General features: G+C 38.6%; 1 protein-coding gene across 2 annotated transcripts in view; it reads left to right on the top strand.

Annotated features, from left to right (window-relative positions):
• The first annotated feature begins 13812 nt into the window (after window positions 1-13812).
• Window positions 13813-18912, top strand: part of LOC114028086 (zinc finger CCCH-type antiviral protein 1-like) — a 112358-nt gene continuing 107258 nt past the window's right edge. For both annotated transcript variants that reach the window (XM_027842287.1, XM_027842288.1), the window contains exon 1: window positions 13813-14120. In XM_027842287.1, coding sequence (XP_027698088.1) covers window positions 13828-14120 — 293 coding nt within the window. In that variant the 5' untranslated portion in view covers window positions 13813-13827. The remainder of the gene's footprint in view (window positions 14121-18912) is intronic.

Genomic DNA, 18912 nt, shown 5'->3' with positions numbered 1-18912 from the left:
TGATTCACAGCTCCACAAATAATTTACCAGCATGCATATCTTCCCACAACCCCTTCAACACTGACTTCCCATCTTTTGTTATCTTTTGCCAATTTGTAGGCTATAAGTAAAATCTCAGGATTGTTTCGATTTACATTTTTCTTATTATTAGTGATTTGTAGTATTCTTTTATATGATTATTAATAGTTTGCAATTCTTTTGAGAAATGTTTGTTCATATTTGTTGACTACTTAGGGAATATCTTTTGGTTCTACACATGAGTATTAACATCTGTTAATTGTTTATATATCTTAGATACCAAATCCTTATATAAGAAATTTGCTTTTTTTTTTTCCTATTGGTAACTTCTCTTCTTACCCTTGGTGCATTCATTTTGTTTGTGCAGAAACTTTTTAGTTTCATGTGATCAAAGTTATCCGTTTTATCTTTTTCCTCTATCTCTTGTTTGGTTAAGAATATATTTCCTACCATAAAAGTAATGTGATCTGCTTCTGTCCTGATTTTCATACAGTACTAAAACTCTCTACTTATATCAATTTAACTGATGATATACTTAACATGAAATATTTGCCCAACAATGAGCAAATCTACACACAATAGAAAGAAATGAAACACTGCAATATTGACATTTTTTGCTGTAAAATAAAACCAGAGGATATAAAAAATTAAAATGTATTAGTATACATTTATTTAGCATTTTATATACCTTATCTAATCTGATCCTAACAACAATTCTCTGAGTCAGGTATTAGTGTTGCTACAGATATTAATTTCCCCATTTTCCAAATAAGGTAGCTGTGGCTTAAAGAGGTTCTTAACAGTCTGTTCAGGTAATCAATGATCCTGTGACCTATGACTCCACATGCAGGCATTGAAGAAGTAATCCAGTATTCTTTGATTTCTTGCTTAATCACAAAATTTCTTTATTACTTATACCTACAAAGGAAGAGACATTCATTCAAACACACACAGAGCCTCTGTAGTATTATGAAGCAGCTCTTTTCCAAGTTGCACAAAGTTGGACATTTTTATAATCTTTTGAGAAGAAAAAAATCAATAAGAATAGTACAAGCTTCACAGCTAAATGAGGATATGCAGACTTGAGAGATGAAGTATACAAAGCTAGGAGACTGATGAAGGCATTACAAAGTTAGAATAAAAAATGATATAAAAAGTTGAGTGAGCAGGGCTCAGCAATAAAACTGCGGATTGAAATATTCTGGGGAAAAAAGTAAAATATTAACAGGGAAATTGAGCAAATTGAGCAAGTGTTCTTTCATTGTTCTACCTACAGGTAGCCAGATTTCCCACAGTCTCTCAGGAAAATGGTGTTTGGATTACTCATAGCCCTACAACAAGTTCTAGGACAAGGGTGGGGAACCTGCAGCCTCGAAGCCACATGTGGCCTTCTAGGTCCTCAGGTGCGGCCTTTTGATTGTGTCAAAGTTTTACAGAACAAATCCTTTTACTAAGGGGATTTGTTCTGTGAAGTTTGGATTCAGTCGAAGGGCCACACTTGAGGACCTAGAGGGTCATATGTGGCCTTGAGGCCGCAGGTTCCCCACCCCTACCTCTAGGAATTTAAAAAAAAAAGTCAGTCCAAGAGCCTGATTCCACATTATCCCTGATTTTTTATGCTTCTAGAATAAAAGTATTGTTATCTTGGAAATTTAGACCTTTTTCATAGTCAATGAACATGAGGCAAAAAAAAAAAAAAGAACCCATAAAATCAGACCTCTTTTCTTCTAAGAGATTAAAAGTGGTAGTGATTTGGTTAAAAAGTATGGGACCAGCAGCAACAACTTAGTACTGGGACAATGAAACAGATAAGGCCAGTAGAGATGCCACCTGTAACTCACTTCCCAAGGTTAGATATAAAAGGTCATAGCATAAGCAAATGAAAGGAACAGGGAAGGAGATACTTTTGCAACTTGGTCTAGGAGGAAAGTACTTGGCCAAACTTAGGACAAAGAGGACCACGAGAAATAAAAATGAACAATTTTGATTACATTAATTTTAAAAACTTTTGCACAAATAAAATCCATGCAGCTAAAATAAGAAAGGAAATAATGAATAGGGAGAAAATCTTTGTAACATGTTTCTCTATAGGAAACTGATTAAGCTATATAAGCTATATAACTGATTAAAGCTATATAAGGAAACTGATTAAGTTATATAAGCTATATAAGAATAAGGTCAAAAGCCATAAACAGGTAATTTTCAAAAATGAAATCCAAGCTATCAACAACCTTATGGGGAAAGAATGCTCCAAATCATTAGTAATGAGGGAAATACAAATTAAAACAACTCTGAGGCTCCACTTTATACTGATCAGATTAGCAAAGATGACAAAAAAGGAAAATGACAATTGTTGGAGGGTATGGGAGAAGACAGGCACACTAATGCACTGTTGGTGGTTCTGTACACTATAACTATTACATCCATTCTGGAAAGCAAATTGGAACTATGCCGCTGAAAGTCACTGAATTGTGAATACTTTTTGACAGAGTGATCCAATATCAGGTGTACAAATCAAAGAGGGAAAGAACTTGTATGCAAACATAAATATATATATATATGTATACATATATATATATATATATATATATTCATAGCCATACTTCATCCATAAGGGAATGGCTAAATAAAGGTATACAAATGTAATGGAATATTATTAGAAAAATTTAATAATCATAAAATTTAATAGTAACACTCCCACCCAAAGGTGGGACAGTAGCATCACAAGGCTGTCATTCAGGAAACATCCTAATTACTTTGAGCAGGGGGTTACATTGGGAAGCTTTGTCTGTACTTATGAAGAGTTAAAAAAAAAGGTCCAGCATAATAATTTATATGTCAACTGTATCATTTTAAAGAAAAACAACTTTGAGAACTTAAGAACCCTTGTCAAGGTGATAACCAGCCATGAATCCTCAAAACTAATGATGAATCATACTTGCTACCTCTTGACAGAGAGGATTAGAGATGCGTAATGAGACATGCATTTTTGGACATGGCCAATATATGGAATTGTTTTGTTTGACTATACTTATTTATTACAAGAAGAGGTTTTGTATATGAAGGGTGGAAATTGGAAGGGAATGAGATTTTAGTAGGCAGACCTGGCTCAAACCAGGCCAACACTTCAGATTTGATATTAGAATAAAACAAGACACTCATAATTCATTTAACAGTTAACAAAAGGAGACTTATTAAGTCATAGTAAGGAAATGACGTTCATGTTGGTGGTTTGTGCTTATAAGTCTGAGTCTCACAAGACCAGGAAGCAGCATCAATAGCCTAAACCTTAATCCCCAGAGCTGACTAATGCTTGAAGATACTTTCAAAACTTTTTAAGGAAAAAAATTTAGCCTAATATGCATGGTGTAAGGCCTTAGCATATTGTTCCCACCAAAAGACGGTTAATGATAGTGATTCCAAAACAAAAAAAAAAGAGAACAGGAAAAAACATAAATGAAATATTTTTTCTTTTTGTTTTAAAAATATTTTTATTGATACCTTTTTTTAAAATTACCAAGACTTGCCATAGCATCCCTTACTCTCCCCTCTATCAGAGAATCATTCCAAAGAACAAATAATATTTTTTTTAAAAAGAAGAGAAAAAAATCAGCACATTTGATGAATAAATACAACAAAAAAGTCTGAAAATACGTGCAGTGTACCATACCCTTGGACTTCAACCTCTGCAAAGGAGTGGGGTTTCTTCTCATATCTCTTTTTTTTGGAGGCATATATTCTCCTCTGTAATTTTGCAACTTTAATTTTTGATTGTTTTATAGTTATTCCTTCTGTTTACATTGATGTAGTCATTGTGTCAATTGTTTTTTTAACTTTGCTTGCTTCACTTTGCATCGGATCATGCGAAACTTTTCATGCTTCTCTATATTCATCATTTCTTATAGCCCAGTAATATTCCATTATATTCATGTACCAAAATATATTTAGTTATTCCCCAATTACTGTGTGTCTACTTTATTTTCAATTCTTTGCTATCACAAAAAGTATTGCTGTGAATATTTTGGTGTATATGGAGACTTTCTTTTCATCAGTGACCTCCTTGGGACATAAGCCTAGTAATGGAGTCTCTAGGTCAAAGGGTATGGACATTTTTGTCACTTTATTTGCATAATTCCAAATTGTTTCCCAGTCTGGTTGTACTGATTCACAGCTCCACCAATAATGTACCAGTGTGCCTATCTTTCTACATCCTTCTAACTCTGCTTCCATCTTTTGTCATTTTTGCCATTTTATAGGATGTAAGGTGAAACCTCAGGGTTATTTTGATTTTCATTTCTCTTATTACTGGTGATTTGGAGTACTAGGCAACATTTATTTAAAAATGCATGGAAGAGAACAGGGTGGTTTAGAGGAAAGTACAGACAAGTGGGACTGCTTTGGAACTAACATGGTGAATTTATTGTATACATTTTTTAAAAGGTATATGTAATGGAGATTTTTAGTTTTATATATAGTCTATTTTTCTATTCTTTTTTATATGAAAGTATTCCTGTCTGTTGGTGTTTGTTGAGTTTGGAAAAAACCAAAAAATTTAAAAGAATTTAATAACATATAGATATATTTATGTATTAATATATGATTAACATATTATATATTTGGAAACAATAATTAATTAATATAAACAACATAATATTATAGCAATTAATTTATATAAATAATATATAAAGCATTTAGGTGAATGCTTTACAAGAAGACATGGGCAATAATATTTATGTGAGGGAGGAATGAGAGAGACCATCTACATTTCTGAGATCATAAAACTTCAGAAGCATATCTATAAAATGGATCATAATGCTTGATGTGTAGGAGGGAAAAAATAAAAGAAAATTTGGAATATGAAAAAAAATCTAATTGTGGAGCAGGAGAACCAGCAAAAGGTTGGGTGAAATAATTTCCTAGCCTAAGACGACTTAGGAGGTTGACAGGAAAGGTCTACGTCACCAGAGTGGTGGTAAGGTCTGGAGCACAGTGCAGACCGGGCAGCCAGCATTAGGGCTGGGGATGAGGCTGCATTAGTGGCAATAGCTGCTTCAGGAGCTCTCAGCCTATGGAGGGGGGATAGGAAGGCAGGGAGGCCGGACAACTGTTTGGAAGGAGGTTACTCTTTACTGGTGCTGGGTTCAGGACCTTGTTGCATTGCTTATACACAGTTCCCAGTTGGAGTCCCAGAGCCAAAAGAAGTGATGTGTAACCAAAGAGGATCAGGGGCCCTGGTCAAAGTTCCATGGCAGAGAAAAGTGCTTGTGGAGGCTCCCAGGGGAGTAGGGACCTTGGTCTCAATTCCAAGACAGAGGGAAGCACTAGCAATTGCAGCTACAGGACAGCAGGGGACCTGGTCATAGTCCCAGGGCCAGGAGGCCTGCTGGTGCTGGTGGCTATAGGGGAAGAAGGTCCCTTCCTGGTAAAGACCAGAGCACAGGCCAGGAGAACAGTGACCACACCTCTCCTTAGATCAAACCACCTTGGAAGAACCAAAAACCTACAGAACCCCAGAGCTAGTTCTGGAAATAGCAACAAGAAAGACCTGAAGATTGGAACAATGCCACCTCCACCCTGGGAACAGTGCCCAACTTTAACATAAACTTAAACGTCAAGAAATAAGCTGGGAAAATGAGCAAACAACAACAACAACCAAAGAACCATGACCATAACAAGTTACTATGGTGGCAGGAAAGATCAAGGCGCAAACCCAGAAGAAGACCATGATGTCAAAGCAGCTACAAGCAAAGCTTCAAAGAAAAAAAATGTGAATTAGATACAAGCCCAACAAGAATTCCTGGAAGAGATCAAAAAGGATTTTAAAAATCAGATAAGAGAGATAAAGGAAAAATTTGGGAAAAAATGAGGGGGATGCAAGAACATTATGATAAGAGAGTCAACAGCTTGGTAAAAGAGGCACAAAAAAGTACTGAAGAAAATAATGCCTTAAAAAAATAGAATTGGCTAAATGGTAAAAGGCACAAAAATCCATTGAAGGAAAGAACATTTTAAGAAGTTTGTTGTTGTTCAGTCGTTCCAGTACTGTCTGACTCTTCATGACCCCATTTGGAGTTTTTATTGGCAAAGATATTTTAGTGGTTTGCCATTTCTTTCTCCAGCTCATTTTACAGATGAGGAAACTGAGGCAAACGGGGTTAAGTGATTTGCCCAGGGTCACACAACTAGTAAGTTTCTGAGGTTGGATTTGAACCTAGGTCTTCCTGACTCCAGGCCTAGCATAGAATTGGCCAAATGGAAAAAGAGGTACAAAAGCTCACTGAAGAAAATAATTCCTCAAAAATCAGAACTGGGCAAGTGGAAGCTAATGACTCCATGAGACACCAAGACACAATAAAACAAAATTAAAAGAATAAAAAAATAGAAGAAAATGTAAAATATCTCATTGCAAATAAAAGACAAAAACAGAAATAGCCAGTGTTTCATGGTTATACTCATAGGGAGGGCAGATAGGTAGCAAAATGAATAGAGGACCAGGCCTGAAGTTAGGAAGACTAATCTTACTGAGTTCAAATCTGGTCTCAGAAACTTACTAGCTGTGTGACCTTGGGCAAGTCACTTCACCCTGTTTGCCTCAGTTTCCTCATCTGTAAAATGAGCTGGAGAAGGAAATGGCAAACCACTCCAGTATCTTTGCCAAGTAAACCCCAAATGGGGTCATGAAGAGATGAACATGACTGAAACAACTCAACAACAACTCACAGGGAGAAGGGTATAGTAGTCATAAGTAGCATCCAAGGTATCCTCCTTAAGAGCAAGCTTGACCAGCAAAGATTCTTGTACCTGCTTAAGGCCCAGATGTTAGGGCCAGCTGTGAGGGAGTGACTTCTGGAAAGGTTGCAAATAGCTGCAGACTGCTCTAGTAATATCTGGCTGAGAATAGATACTTATGCAAATTATCACTTTAGGAACAGTCATCAATTAAAAGGCATATGCAGGTGGTCACCAGGAACACAAACTTAAGGAATTCGTTTATCTGAGTTATCTAGGCCACCTATAATTTATATCATAGTGTCCAAAAAAATTATTGCTGTCCCTTTCTCATCTCCATGCCTTTGTTCTGCAGACATTGTGCTTGGAATACTTTTCCTCCATAAAAATCCCTGATTTCGTTCAAGACTCGGCTCAAATGCTACCTTCTATAAGAGGCCTTTCCTGATACTCTCTAAGATTACCTTCCAGCTCCTCTATATGTATCTTGTATATATATTTATTTACATGTTATCTCCTCTGTCAGGCTGTAAGCTTTTTGCCTTTTTCTGCATATCCTATGGTTAACACAGTGCCTGGCACATAGAAAGGGTCCTTAATAGGTGCTTATTGACTGATTAATCTTGTTCACAAGAATAGCATGAGATCCTTTATCAAAAGCTGTGCTGAAATCTAGCTAAAATATATTCACAATATTCTTAACAACGAATTTAGTAATCTTAATAAAACAGAAAGAAGATTCATTTGCCGTGATTTGTTCTTGATGAAACTCTGATATTTCTGTCCAGGTATCTCTACACAGATAATCCTTTTTGTCTTCTAATTGAAAATCAAATTATTACTTTGATAATTCAAACTTCCTGCTAATCATTTTTTATAGCTCCTAACTAACCCACCCTTTCAATTTTCTGAAACTTTAATTCCTTGCCAATGTATTGTAGTTCAGGCTATTACAAGTTACTGTTTTTCTTACTGTATGTTTCTGTTTCACTTTCCTTTTCTAGTACTTTGCCTTGGGAAGCTCTGACTTGTTCTCTCCAGGCCGTGTGGGTTACATCTCCCTTAGGATTCCAGGGTACCCTGAGGGTAACTTTTTCTTTACTGCCACTGGCTCAAGCACCCATGGGTTGTGTTCCTCACATTGTAAAGGGTCCAGTGACTAGCACCCCAGTTCCCTTTAACTACGTAATATCAATTAGCTTTTACAAGACCACTACCAAAATCAACATACAAACATTTTTCTCAACAGCTCAAAGCACATTTACCTCTATTACCACCTTATTATCTGTGGAAGAATAAACTCAACTTAATTCAGCTCCTATCTAGAATATAGAACAGTAATGAATAAAGACAAAATTAACTTTAACAGCAAATTGTTTTATATATATGTTTATGTAAATACACACAGACATATGTTTTCTATATAATATTAATCTTCCTTTTCTTACTTTTGAAAAGTAAGTTAAGTCTTGCAAAACTCTGTTCCTTGCTCTGCTGGGGGTATGTGCTTTTGAGATAAACATTGTTAAGAAGGGAGGGGAAGAGGTGAAAGGAGTAGAAACTCAAACAAAGAGAGTGTTGAAATACCAATTTCCTCACTAACAAATCTCTGCTTACAATAAACAAGGCTACTTGGGAAAAGCAGAAAATATAGCTACATGTCAGCTGATATCAACTATATGTCAATGAAGGTCTTCTATTCCTATTTGGGTTTAGTGAATGATAGAAGTAAATTTTTTTTTGTAGAGGGGAGAAATTTTCCCTCTCTAATCTCTTCAAGGTCACAACTGCAGCTGCAGAAACAAAGACTTCTTCAAGAGAAAAATTTGGCAAGTAATAATATTTACCTTATTATATGTACAGCAAGTTCTTAGATGTAAAAAAGTGTCTTCTTGAAGATGGAAATTGGGTTTTCTTGGATTTACTTATGGAAGGGAATTAGTCAATCAACTGACAACACTCAGTAAGGACCTATTATGTTCCAAGCACTTTATGTAATATATGTACATACATAGGAAAAGGCAGTAGCTAACTGCTGGCATAAGATCTTAAGGAAAGTGGTCCCTTGATCAGCAAAGCCTCATCAATCATTTTTGTGATCAGCAAACTTGCCATAAGCCTCTACTCTTCTTAAGTTCAGGGTTCTTAATCAAGGATCCATGAACCTATCTTTAAAAACTATTTTGATCACTATGTTTCAATATAATTGGTTTGTTTCTAATTCATTCAGTGTGGATCACTCAGTTTCCATAATTCTCTCAGAGACTGGCCTTGAACTCAGGTTACCATGACCCCAAGCCAGCTCTCTACATGTTGCCTTTCCTTTGTGGTAATTTTAAAATGACAAACCATAAGCAGAAGAAAGAGGTTGAAATCATCATTTGACAGTAGGGACAATTCATCACAGAATCACAGAATTTGAGAGTTGGAAGAGACCTCAGCAGCCATTTATTCCCACTCATACACAAAAGGAATTCCCACTGAAATATACTGTCAGGGTGAGGGTGTATCGATCAAATCAATCCATAAATTGCACTACCCCACTTAGGCAAAAAACCATCAGATAAGAACCCATCTCCACTGAATTAGTCCGAAGTGTGAACTAGGTACAGAACAAGGCCTGGACAACTCTACCAAATCATTCAATCACTGACATTTCATTTGGATGCAGCAAGGTTTTTGTTTTTTTTCCTGACTGGTTGAAGGACTTAGTCTTGCCTTGTGGGGCTTTATAAAACCAATAAACTAGTCTGGGATCAAGGATTTCTGTCTCTGTCAGTTTAGTGGTGAAAACTTCCAGCCAAACCCCCGAGAAGAAATTGACTGGGAGAAAGGAGAGGAGCAGAGCACCTGCCCTGGGCCTCATCTCCTTAGGTAAAGAGAAACTTCTATCCTTCCAGCAGTGCAATTCCACCAAGTCACAGCCTGGAGGTGCAGGAAGTCATTCTAGAGAGAAGAATCATGTCCAGTCCTTCATTGGTATAGCTGGATCAGGAAGAAGAAGAGCTGGCCCACAGCCATTCCACCATGTCAGAACAAGGTATAGACTGGCATAGAATGTACACTGACAAGATAAAACGCTGAAACTTTACGTAGGCAAATTTTAAGAGACAGACAATCATTTCACTGACTTTCCTGGTTGTTGCTTTTGTTCGTCCTTTGTTCTTCAGGAGGCCCAATGACATAAAGAGAGTGATGGACTTAAGTGAGATTAACAGGATTTAAGTGAGGCAAAGCTGTCAGCCTTACTTTCTCCTCCAGAGTCATCAAAGTCCCGCAGCAATACAAAGTACAAAGTGAAGACCATTGTTGATGTCCCAGGATGCAGTGGGTGATCTTGGCCTTTCTAAATTAAGGTCTTGGGGCAGCTAGGTGGTGCAGTGGATAGAGGATTAGGAGGACCTGAGTTCAAATCCGGCCTCTGACCAAACACTTGACACTTGACCCTGGGCAAGTTACTTAACCCCAATTGCCTTTAAAAAAATAAATAAAGGTCTTTCCCAGGTATCAATTTGTCTGAGGTAATGCCCATTCAATGACTAAGGGCTAGGTAAGAATTGGGACCAAAAAAATGGCCTAATTTATCACCACAAAAATATCAGTCTTGGAGGGGAAGATCCTTAGAGTTTCAATCCAGAACAGAAAACAATTGCCATTTACGCTTATCCTAAGCCATCAAAATCTAAACAATGAGCCACTGAGACTTGGTGGGGGGCTGTAATTGGCCATCTAATGAAAGCCAGAGTGATTTGAGTTTAAAGGTACAATCAAATGATTGCATGACTTTCATGCAGAAAATAGCAGAAAGAAATTCTGCTATTTTAATGAATCAATCATATTTATATGATTATATTATAGTTATATATTGTATTATATAATCATATATCATATGATTGTATATAATATAGAATTATAGAATGTATTATGTATAAATATAATATATTGTAATAAATGCTTGTTGACAACTATATTATTTATTAACACATTAATTTATTAGTATATTAATGCTTAGTATGGTATTTATTAATACTTATTATCAACAAGCATTTATTACATGTTTATTATGTGCTGAGCCCCGGGCTAAGCACTGGAAATACAAATACAAAAGAAGGATGTTTCTCCCCAAAAGGAAGCTTACCTCCAATAGAAGGAAATAACAGAAATGGGAAAGTATTGACTAGGGGAGACTATCTTGGTCTGGGAAGTCACAGGCATGGTAAGTGGAGTCATAATATAGTAACTTCAGTTGTCACTTCCTTAAGCAAAGGTAGGGTTGATCTGATTAGTACTGCTGGAACAGAAAATTTGAGTAAGGCAGTATCCACGTGGCAGAAAGATGACTAACATGAAGCAACATGTTGATTTAAAGGTGTGAGGTACTGGAAAAATAAGAGAGACAAACAAAATAATAGCTAGCATGTAGTAAATGCTTAGGATAGCTAGGTGGTGCAGTGGATAGAGTCCCAGCAAGGAAACAGGAAGATTGGAGTCTACAGCCTCAGTGAACTCACTAGCTGTGTTTCCCTGGATAAGTCACTTAACCTCATTTGCCTCAGTTTCCTCATTTGTAAAATGAGCTGGAGAAGGCAATGGCAAACCACTCCAGTATCTTTGCCAAGAAAACCCCAAATGGGGTCACAAAGAGTCAGACATGACTCAACAACAACCATAAATGTTTGTTGATAGTAATAGCTAGCATTTATGTAGTACTCCAAGGTTTGCTTGCAAAGCACCATGCATATATTTCATTTGATCCTTTGTCAAGTTTTTATTTTTAAAAAATTTTTGTTGATGAGTTGATTGATTGATTGTTTTCACCCTATCCTTCCAAGGTAAGCCTCCATCCTCTATCAGGGCACTGAGAATGTAGGCCACAATAGAGAATTAGGATTCTTTGCCAGGCCATAATACATTCTGGGTTGGACCAATTCTATTTATGCTCAAATATGTTTGTGGTCCGTTATGTGCTGATGGTTGAGGGTCTGCTATGGTACAGGCTTTGACTTCCTGAATTAGGATTTTGGGAAGGCCATAGCCAGAAGCAAGATACTCACTAAGAGAATAATCAGAAGTACTGGGTGCTCACTCAGCGTCAGGCTTTTTTTTTTTTTTTAACCAGAGATATGCGCAATCGGCACCAACAGTGTATAAGCCAAGGCTATTTTCCTCCTTTTTTTTTTTTTTACAAAAGTGGAAAGATATGGGTATGGAATATTGCATGGATCAGAATCAGTTGAAATAGTTTTTAAGATTTCTAAACTTTGTCCCCTCTTTTTCTTATTCTCTTTACAAGCAGTGACTCACTGAGTAGGATAGTAATTTTGGAAAATAAAAGTTACCAATAAAAATTGTTTTAAAAGAATAAGGCAAGAACTTTGTCTTTTGCTTTTTTTTCTGTCCCCATGGCTTAACACAGAGCTAGAAACTAGTAAGTGCTTAATAAATGCTTGTTTAGTTCACTACAACTATGTAAATGGAAAGAACAAAATCCTGAAATTGGATAATTTGTCATTAGAAAGGTCAAGTTTGGCTTCAGTGAAGAGATGAGAAATTGGATCTTCCCCCTATTTTGGCAGAAGTAGGTAGCTAAGGAAAATTGCTTGTACTGACATGCTTGGTAGATATGTTCGTTAACGTTGCTGAAATGATTTTTTCCCTCTTATATTCTTCCTTAAGAGGGATGAGAAAGGATGTAGCGGACGTACTGGTAAATGTTTAACAGGCTTTCTGGGAAAAAATGTATGGAGGATACATTTTAAAGTTTAAATCGCATTATTAACATTTTTCCATCACGTTCTTAAGTCAAGGTAGCCAACAAAACAATTCTGAGGTGTAAATGATCACATTGAAAAATGAACAGTTGGCTCTTGTGTTCCTGCATGAATTGGCTCCAGCACGCCCTTGGGTTTATTTGTAAAAAAAACAAAAAAACAAAAAAACAAAGTAATGTAAAAATTTTAAAAAATAGCAATAAAAGTTCTTTTAAACGTTGAATAACTTTGCTATAAGTGAAAAATGCGCATGCAATAGAATTTATCGGATTAACAAATAATATTATCTCCTATTTACAGTTATAATGTTGTATACATACATGTGACCCTCACAAACCACCTACTGGGAGGCAGGGCATTACCGCTAAGAAGTAGAAGATAGGAGGGAAAAAATGGAAATCAATCAATAAACATTTTTTTTTACTAAATGCCTGCCATATGCCAGACACAGTGCCACACTTATGCCAGGTACAAGGAATGGAAATACTCTTTTCCTCTTAAGGAACTTTCAAACATACATATGGGGAAAACAAAAGAAGAGGGAGGAAGGAGAGTCCGGAGCCCGGGGAGGGAGGGGACCCCAGAGCCACCCACAACCACCCCAGGCTGCTCCTAAAAAGCAGCCCGGGGGCGGCGGGGCCAGGGCTCGTGGCTGGAGTTCCAGAGACGTAAGAATTTCAGGGAGGCAGGGAGCGATTGCCAGGCAGAGCTTCCAGGAGAGAACCAGATTAAAATATAATGGTTATCTTTCATGTCTTTGGTCAGTAAAATAAAGCTTAAAAGAGCTTGGAGACACAAATCTAATAAAATAAATAAAACATAGATAATATTAGCACATGGTTTGCTAAGTCAATATGCAGCTACAGGGATCCTTACGTACTAGTTTAGTGGCCCCCTTTCTCTTTGAGTCTGACACCAGTGGCATAGGGGATGGAGGAGGGAGGTCGGAGGGGATTCTAGAGAGACCCCAGCCCCGGAATGGTCTTTCTCTCTTTCTTTCACTTTCTCGCCTTGCACATCAGCTGATTTGGAAGGCAATGAAAATCTCGGGTAACGTCTCGGAGCCTCCCTAGAGAATTCACAGATTGCGGGCTCCCCGCCAACCAATTTTCCAATTAGAAACTAAGCTCCCGCAGGCAGCTCCGAGCTGGGGCGTTTCCGGAAAGTCAGAGCCCGCGTCTGGGCCCGCCCCCTTGGCGCTCTAAGTTTCGTTTCTGCGGCCCAGAGCTCCGCAGTCTCGACTCGCAGTCGACCCAGCCGCTCGCTCTTCTCCCTCGGCCGCTGCAAGCGCGCCGAGCCCGAGCGGACCATGGCGGACCCGGCCGTGTGCGCCTTCCTCACCGGGCTGCTGTGCAGCCACGGGGGCCGCATGGAGCTCCGCGAGCTGCTCGGCCTCGTCGAGCTGCCCGAGGCGCAGCTCCTCGAGGTGCTGGGAGAAGCGGGCCCCGATCGCTTCGTGCTCCTGGACCCGGACGGCGACGCCGGCCCGACGGTGCTGGCGACCACCCGCGTGCGAGTGTGCAGGCGCGTGGTGTGCGGGGGCAGCTGCGACGCCCTGCACCTCTGCAAGCTCAACCTGTTGGACAGGTGTCGCCGCGAGAGGTGAGTGCGGCCGGGCGCGACCCCGACTGCCGGCCCCGTCCACCTTCCAGCCACCCCGTGAATCCTCCCCAACGTCCATACCTCTTGTCCTTCCACTCCCTTCCTCTCCATCCCCCCCACCCCGCCTCCATTCCTTTCTCCCCTCATCCCTTCTCTCCTCCATTCCCCGCCTCCTTTCCTTTCCTCCTTCTCTTCCACTCCCCTCACTCTTATCTCTGCTCCCCTCCATCCCCCCACCTCCCTTCCATACTCCTCTCTTCTTCCAATCCCCCTCCTTTCCATTCCCTCCTCTTTTCCATTTCTCCTACCTTTCTATTCCCCCACCTCTCTTCCATTCTCCTTCTAGTCCTCCTATTCCCTCCTCCCTTCCACTCCCCAATCCCTTCTATTCTCCCCTCCTTTCCATTTTCCTCTACTTTCCGTTTCCCTCTTTATCTCCCAGTCTCCCTCCTCCCTTCCATTCCTCCCCCTGCCTTTCCCAGCCCATCCCGAGAGCTCATGTCCTCCCCACTTCCCCCTTCCCCCCGTGCCAGGATTCTGCTTCTATGCCCCTCTCATCGGAACAGTCTCCACTTGACTTTGAACACTCCTGCCCTTCACTTCCTGCTTACGTGTAACTTGGCAGCAAGTTGCCTTAAATGTTTTTAAAACTTTTGACTTCTATATTCTTGCATTGTGGCTGGATGGGCCCTGAAACAGAGTTTATTTGTGAGACAGAGATTGAAGAAGAAAAACCTGAGGCTGGGGACTCCCTCTCTCGTGCATGATTCATCGGTCTCTCCACTGGCACCTTCTCCAGGTCCAACAAACATGCTCAGACGTATCTACTACTCAGTATTCTGTTATCTTAACCCCCTCCAAAGCCCATATGCTCATCTTTCTCCTGTCTTTAAAAAATAAATAACCAAACCTCTTGACCCTGCTGTCACCTCTTCCACTCCAACTACTAGCTCCTTACTATATTATGCCCCGCCCCCCATTGTCGTATTCTTTTGCCTTCATTTTCTCATCAATAGCTTCTAGAACTTTGCTTTTGCTTTTATCACTATTGAAACTTTGCCGGGGTTATCAATATTGATTGACCAGCCACTCCTAAGAATTCTTCTTTTTTTTTTTTTTTTTAGAAATTTAAGTTGTTTTTGTTATTGCACTAGAGAAGGCTACTATTTGACACACACATATATATGTATATGTGTGTATATAATTAAATGTACATATGTGCATATATAACCATTCCATTATTAAAAATAAAGATGTAATTTCTTTTTTTTCCATAAGTTCATAGACCCCCTCGAAAATCAATCCATGCCTTGTGGATATAGGGACCCCAGGTGAAGAATTCCTGCTATCCAGGTTTTCTTTCTAATGTCTCGTGTCCATCTTGTCCCATTTATTTCAGAAGCCACCTTCCTAATTCAGGCTCCCATTACCCAGTGTTTGGACCATTGCAGTGTATCCTTAGTGGTCTCCCTGTTGTCAGTTATCTCCTCACTACAAATTTATTCTATTCATTGCCTATGAGTTAATCTTTCCAAAACAGTACTTTGTACATGTCACCACCCTGCTCAGAAATCTTTAATGGCTCTCCATTGCAGAGGTGATAAAGTCAGACCACCATGGCCTGGTAAGCAAGGCCCTCTATCTACAAGCTTGGATGTCTCCAACTTTTTCTTTCGCCATGCCCTATGCCACTGGTGTCAGACTCAATGAGAAAGGGAGCCACTAAACTAGTACATAAGGATCCCTGTAGCTACATATTGACTTAGAGAACCATGTGCTAATATTATCTGTTTTATTTATTTTATTAAATTTGTTTTTCCAAGCTCTTTTAAGCTTTATTTTACTGACCAAAGACATGAAAGATGACCATTATCTGGCTCTCTCCTGCAATAAATAGTAAAATTAATAAATAATAATAATAATAAAATAAACAATACAATTACATTTTAATCTGGTTTCCTCCTGTAATAGGAAGTGTTGTGGGCCTCAGGCCTCTGGACTTTCTGTTTTGACAACTCTTCCTTATCCAGAGCATACTTGCTCAACTGTTTTGCACATTGTTCCCCCAAATGCACCTGGGGCATTCCTGCCTCCCAGCCTTTGTGCTATCGTTTCTACTTGGAATGTCTCACCCTCTCACTGCATCTTCTTATATCCATACCTTCCCTTCAGTGATGACCTCTAGTCTCCCCACCTCTCAGAAACCTTCTTCCCGGTCCCCTTCCCCAACCCCTTTCCCATTCCCTTCCTGCCTTATAGGAATATTCCTCCTTCTGAACTCCTGCTGCATTTTGTTTGGCATTTAACATATGCTTCTTTTATGGTGTTTTACATGCTTATGTTCCAGTCCTCTCTTTCACCTATATTGTAAGCTCTTTGAGGGCAGTGACTGTTTATATCACCAACAGCTTTTATAATATCTTATGCCTAGTAAATTTTCAGTGAATGTCATTTGTTTATGATGATGACTCAGACCTCTGACCTATAGTCATTTTCTTAGTCATGGAAGAAACAAGGCCTTGCAAAACTATGCTATTTCCTCATGTTTCTGTTGGAAGAAAATTTACATCTTTGTTTTTGTTTTTATTTATTTTTAGTTTTCAACATTCACTTTTATAAGATTTTGAGTTCCATTTTTCCCCTCTTCCTTCCTTCACCCCTCCCCAAGACGGCATGCAGTCTGACATAGGCTATACATGTACAATCATGTAAACATATTTCTACGTTTGTCATGTTGTGAAAGAAGAGTCAGAACAAACGGGAAAAATTCGACAAAGAGGAAAAAAGAGAGAGAGAGAAAATAGTGTGCTTTAATGTACATTCAGGCTCCATAGTTCTTTCTCTGCATGTGGATAGCATTTTCCATCATGAATGTTTTGGAACTGTCAGATTATTGTATTACTGAGAAGAGCTAAGTCTATCAGAATTGATCCTTGCACAATATCACTGTTACAGGTTCTGCTGGTCCTTCTGATTCTGCTCACTTTGCTTAGCATCAGTTCATGTCATGAAGTTTTACCAGGTTTTTCTGAAATCTGCCTGCTCATCATTTCTTATAGCACAGTAGTATTCCATTACATTCATATATACTGAAACTTGTTCAGCCATTCCTCAATTGATGGGCATCCCCTCAATTTCCAATTCTTTGCTACCACAAAAAGAGCTGCTATAAATATTTTTGTACATGTGAGTCCTTTTCTTTTTTATGATTTCTTTGGTATACAAACCTAGTAGTGCTATTGTAGTTTTATAGCCCTTTGGGTATAGTTCCAAATTGCTCTCCACAATGGTTGGATCAGTTCACAACTCCACCAACCATGCATTGTAGTATTCCAGTTTTTCTGTATCTTTTCCAACATTTGTCATTTTCCTTTTTTGTCATATTAACCAATCTGATAGGTGTGAGGTCTCACCTCAGAGTTGTTTTAATTTGCATTTCTCTAATCAATAGAAAAATTCACTACTTTGAAAAAATTGTTATTGTATATATTTCTTTTGCTTCTATTCTATTTGTTGGTAATGGTTGTGTGTGTATATATGTGTTTATACACACAGACTGGGGGAAAGGTTGGAGAGAGACAGAGAGAGAAAGAGAATTACGGTATTAATTATTCAAAATAAGAAAGTCATAAAACTTTTAGAACTGGAAATTATAAAGACCTTAGAAATTGTTAGTTCAGTTCCCTCATTTTACAAATGAGGAAACCAAGGCCTAGAGAGATGAAGTAGCATCCTCAGTTACAAAGTGAGTCAGAGGCAAAACTCCCATGACACTTTTTTTTTCCGCATACTGCATTGCCCCCTTGTTCAAATGTGCTCTTCAGTAATGAGAAGAGAAAAAAAATTAGCTTTTCTTTTTTTTAACCAAAAAATGGTAAATAACTGTTCACTTCCTTATAGCCCCAAAAGTTGTCAGGAAAAAAAACCCTAACCTTAATAAAAAATAACTTTGGCATCATAACAGTTTGCAAGCTGTCCTTACCTGGCCTTCTTGCCAATTGATGCCTTCATTGAGTGAGACCAAAAATTCTCTGCAGAAAAAATCTCTGCTTTGTTGATTAGTGGGCCATTGTTTGAAAAGGTTTAGGCATTTTTGTTGGTTATTATGACAACTCTGTTGCTGCAAGGATTGAGGCAAGTGTTATAGGGACTAGTAAGATTTTTTTTTTCTTTTTTAGCTTTATCCTTTCTTCTGGCTTCTGCTGTCCTTTTCTTTAGGTCCATGTAACAGTAAGGTGTTATGGGCTGCAGCACTTATAATTTGTTTCACAGGTTCAAATCTGTACCCACAAAGACACATTCTCACTGTTCCTAGCTTATAAATGATTTAATAATGGCAATAATCATAAATATACATGCCCATAAATGTGATTACATATGATGATACAATCTTAGAAGCAAAGACTATTAACAGAAAGATAGATAAAGAAGAAATACATCACCAATCCGAGGAACCACCAACTCCTGAACATCTGGCTGGGGGAGTCCTGTATCACAGCCGTCAGGGTCTCGGTTGGAAGAGTCAACAGAGTGGGCATCCCCATCTCTGAAACGAAGACCTCCAAAAGTCCCTTTCCCAAATGGCTCTTTTTATATATATGTAAATCACGGGAGAACAACCTTAGAACAAAGGTGGAGCTTGGCCAAAGCTCCAGATGCCTGTTTTGTATATACGTATCCAAGGAGAGGCCAGTTCCTTGGATATGTACCACTTTCCGCTAAGATATTCCTTGAGGTAAGGGTTGTTCCACCCTGGTAACATAGTTTCTTTTGATGTTCAGTTCCCTTAGTA

The sequence above is a fragment of the Vombatus ursinus genome, unplaced genomic scaffold (genome assembly GCF_900497805.2).
Source record: "Vombatus ursinus unplaced genomic scaffold, bare-nosed wombat genome assembly UNPS02014870.1, whole genome shotgun sequence".
NCBI lineage: Eukaryota > Metazoa > Chordata > Mammalia > Diprotodontia > Vombatidae > Vombatus > Vombatus ursinus.
This window is presented reverse-complemented; position numbering and strand designations above follow the sequence as displayed.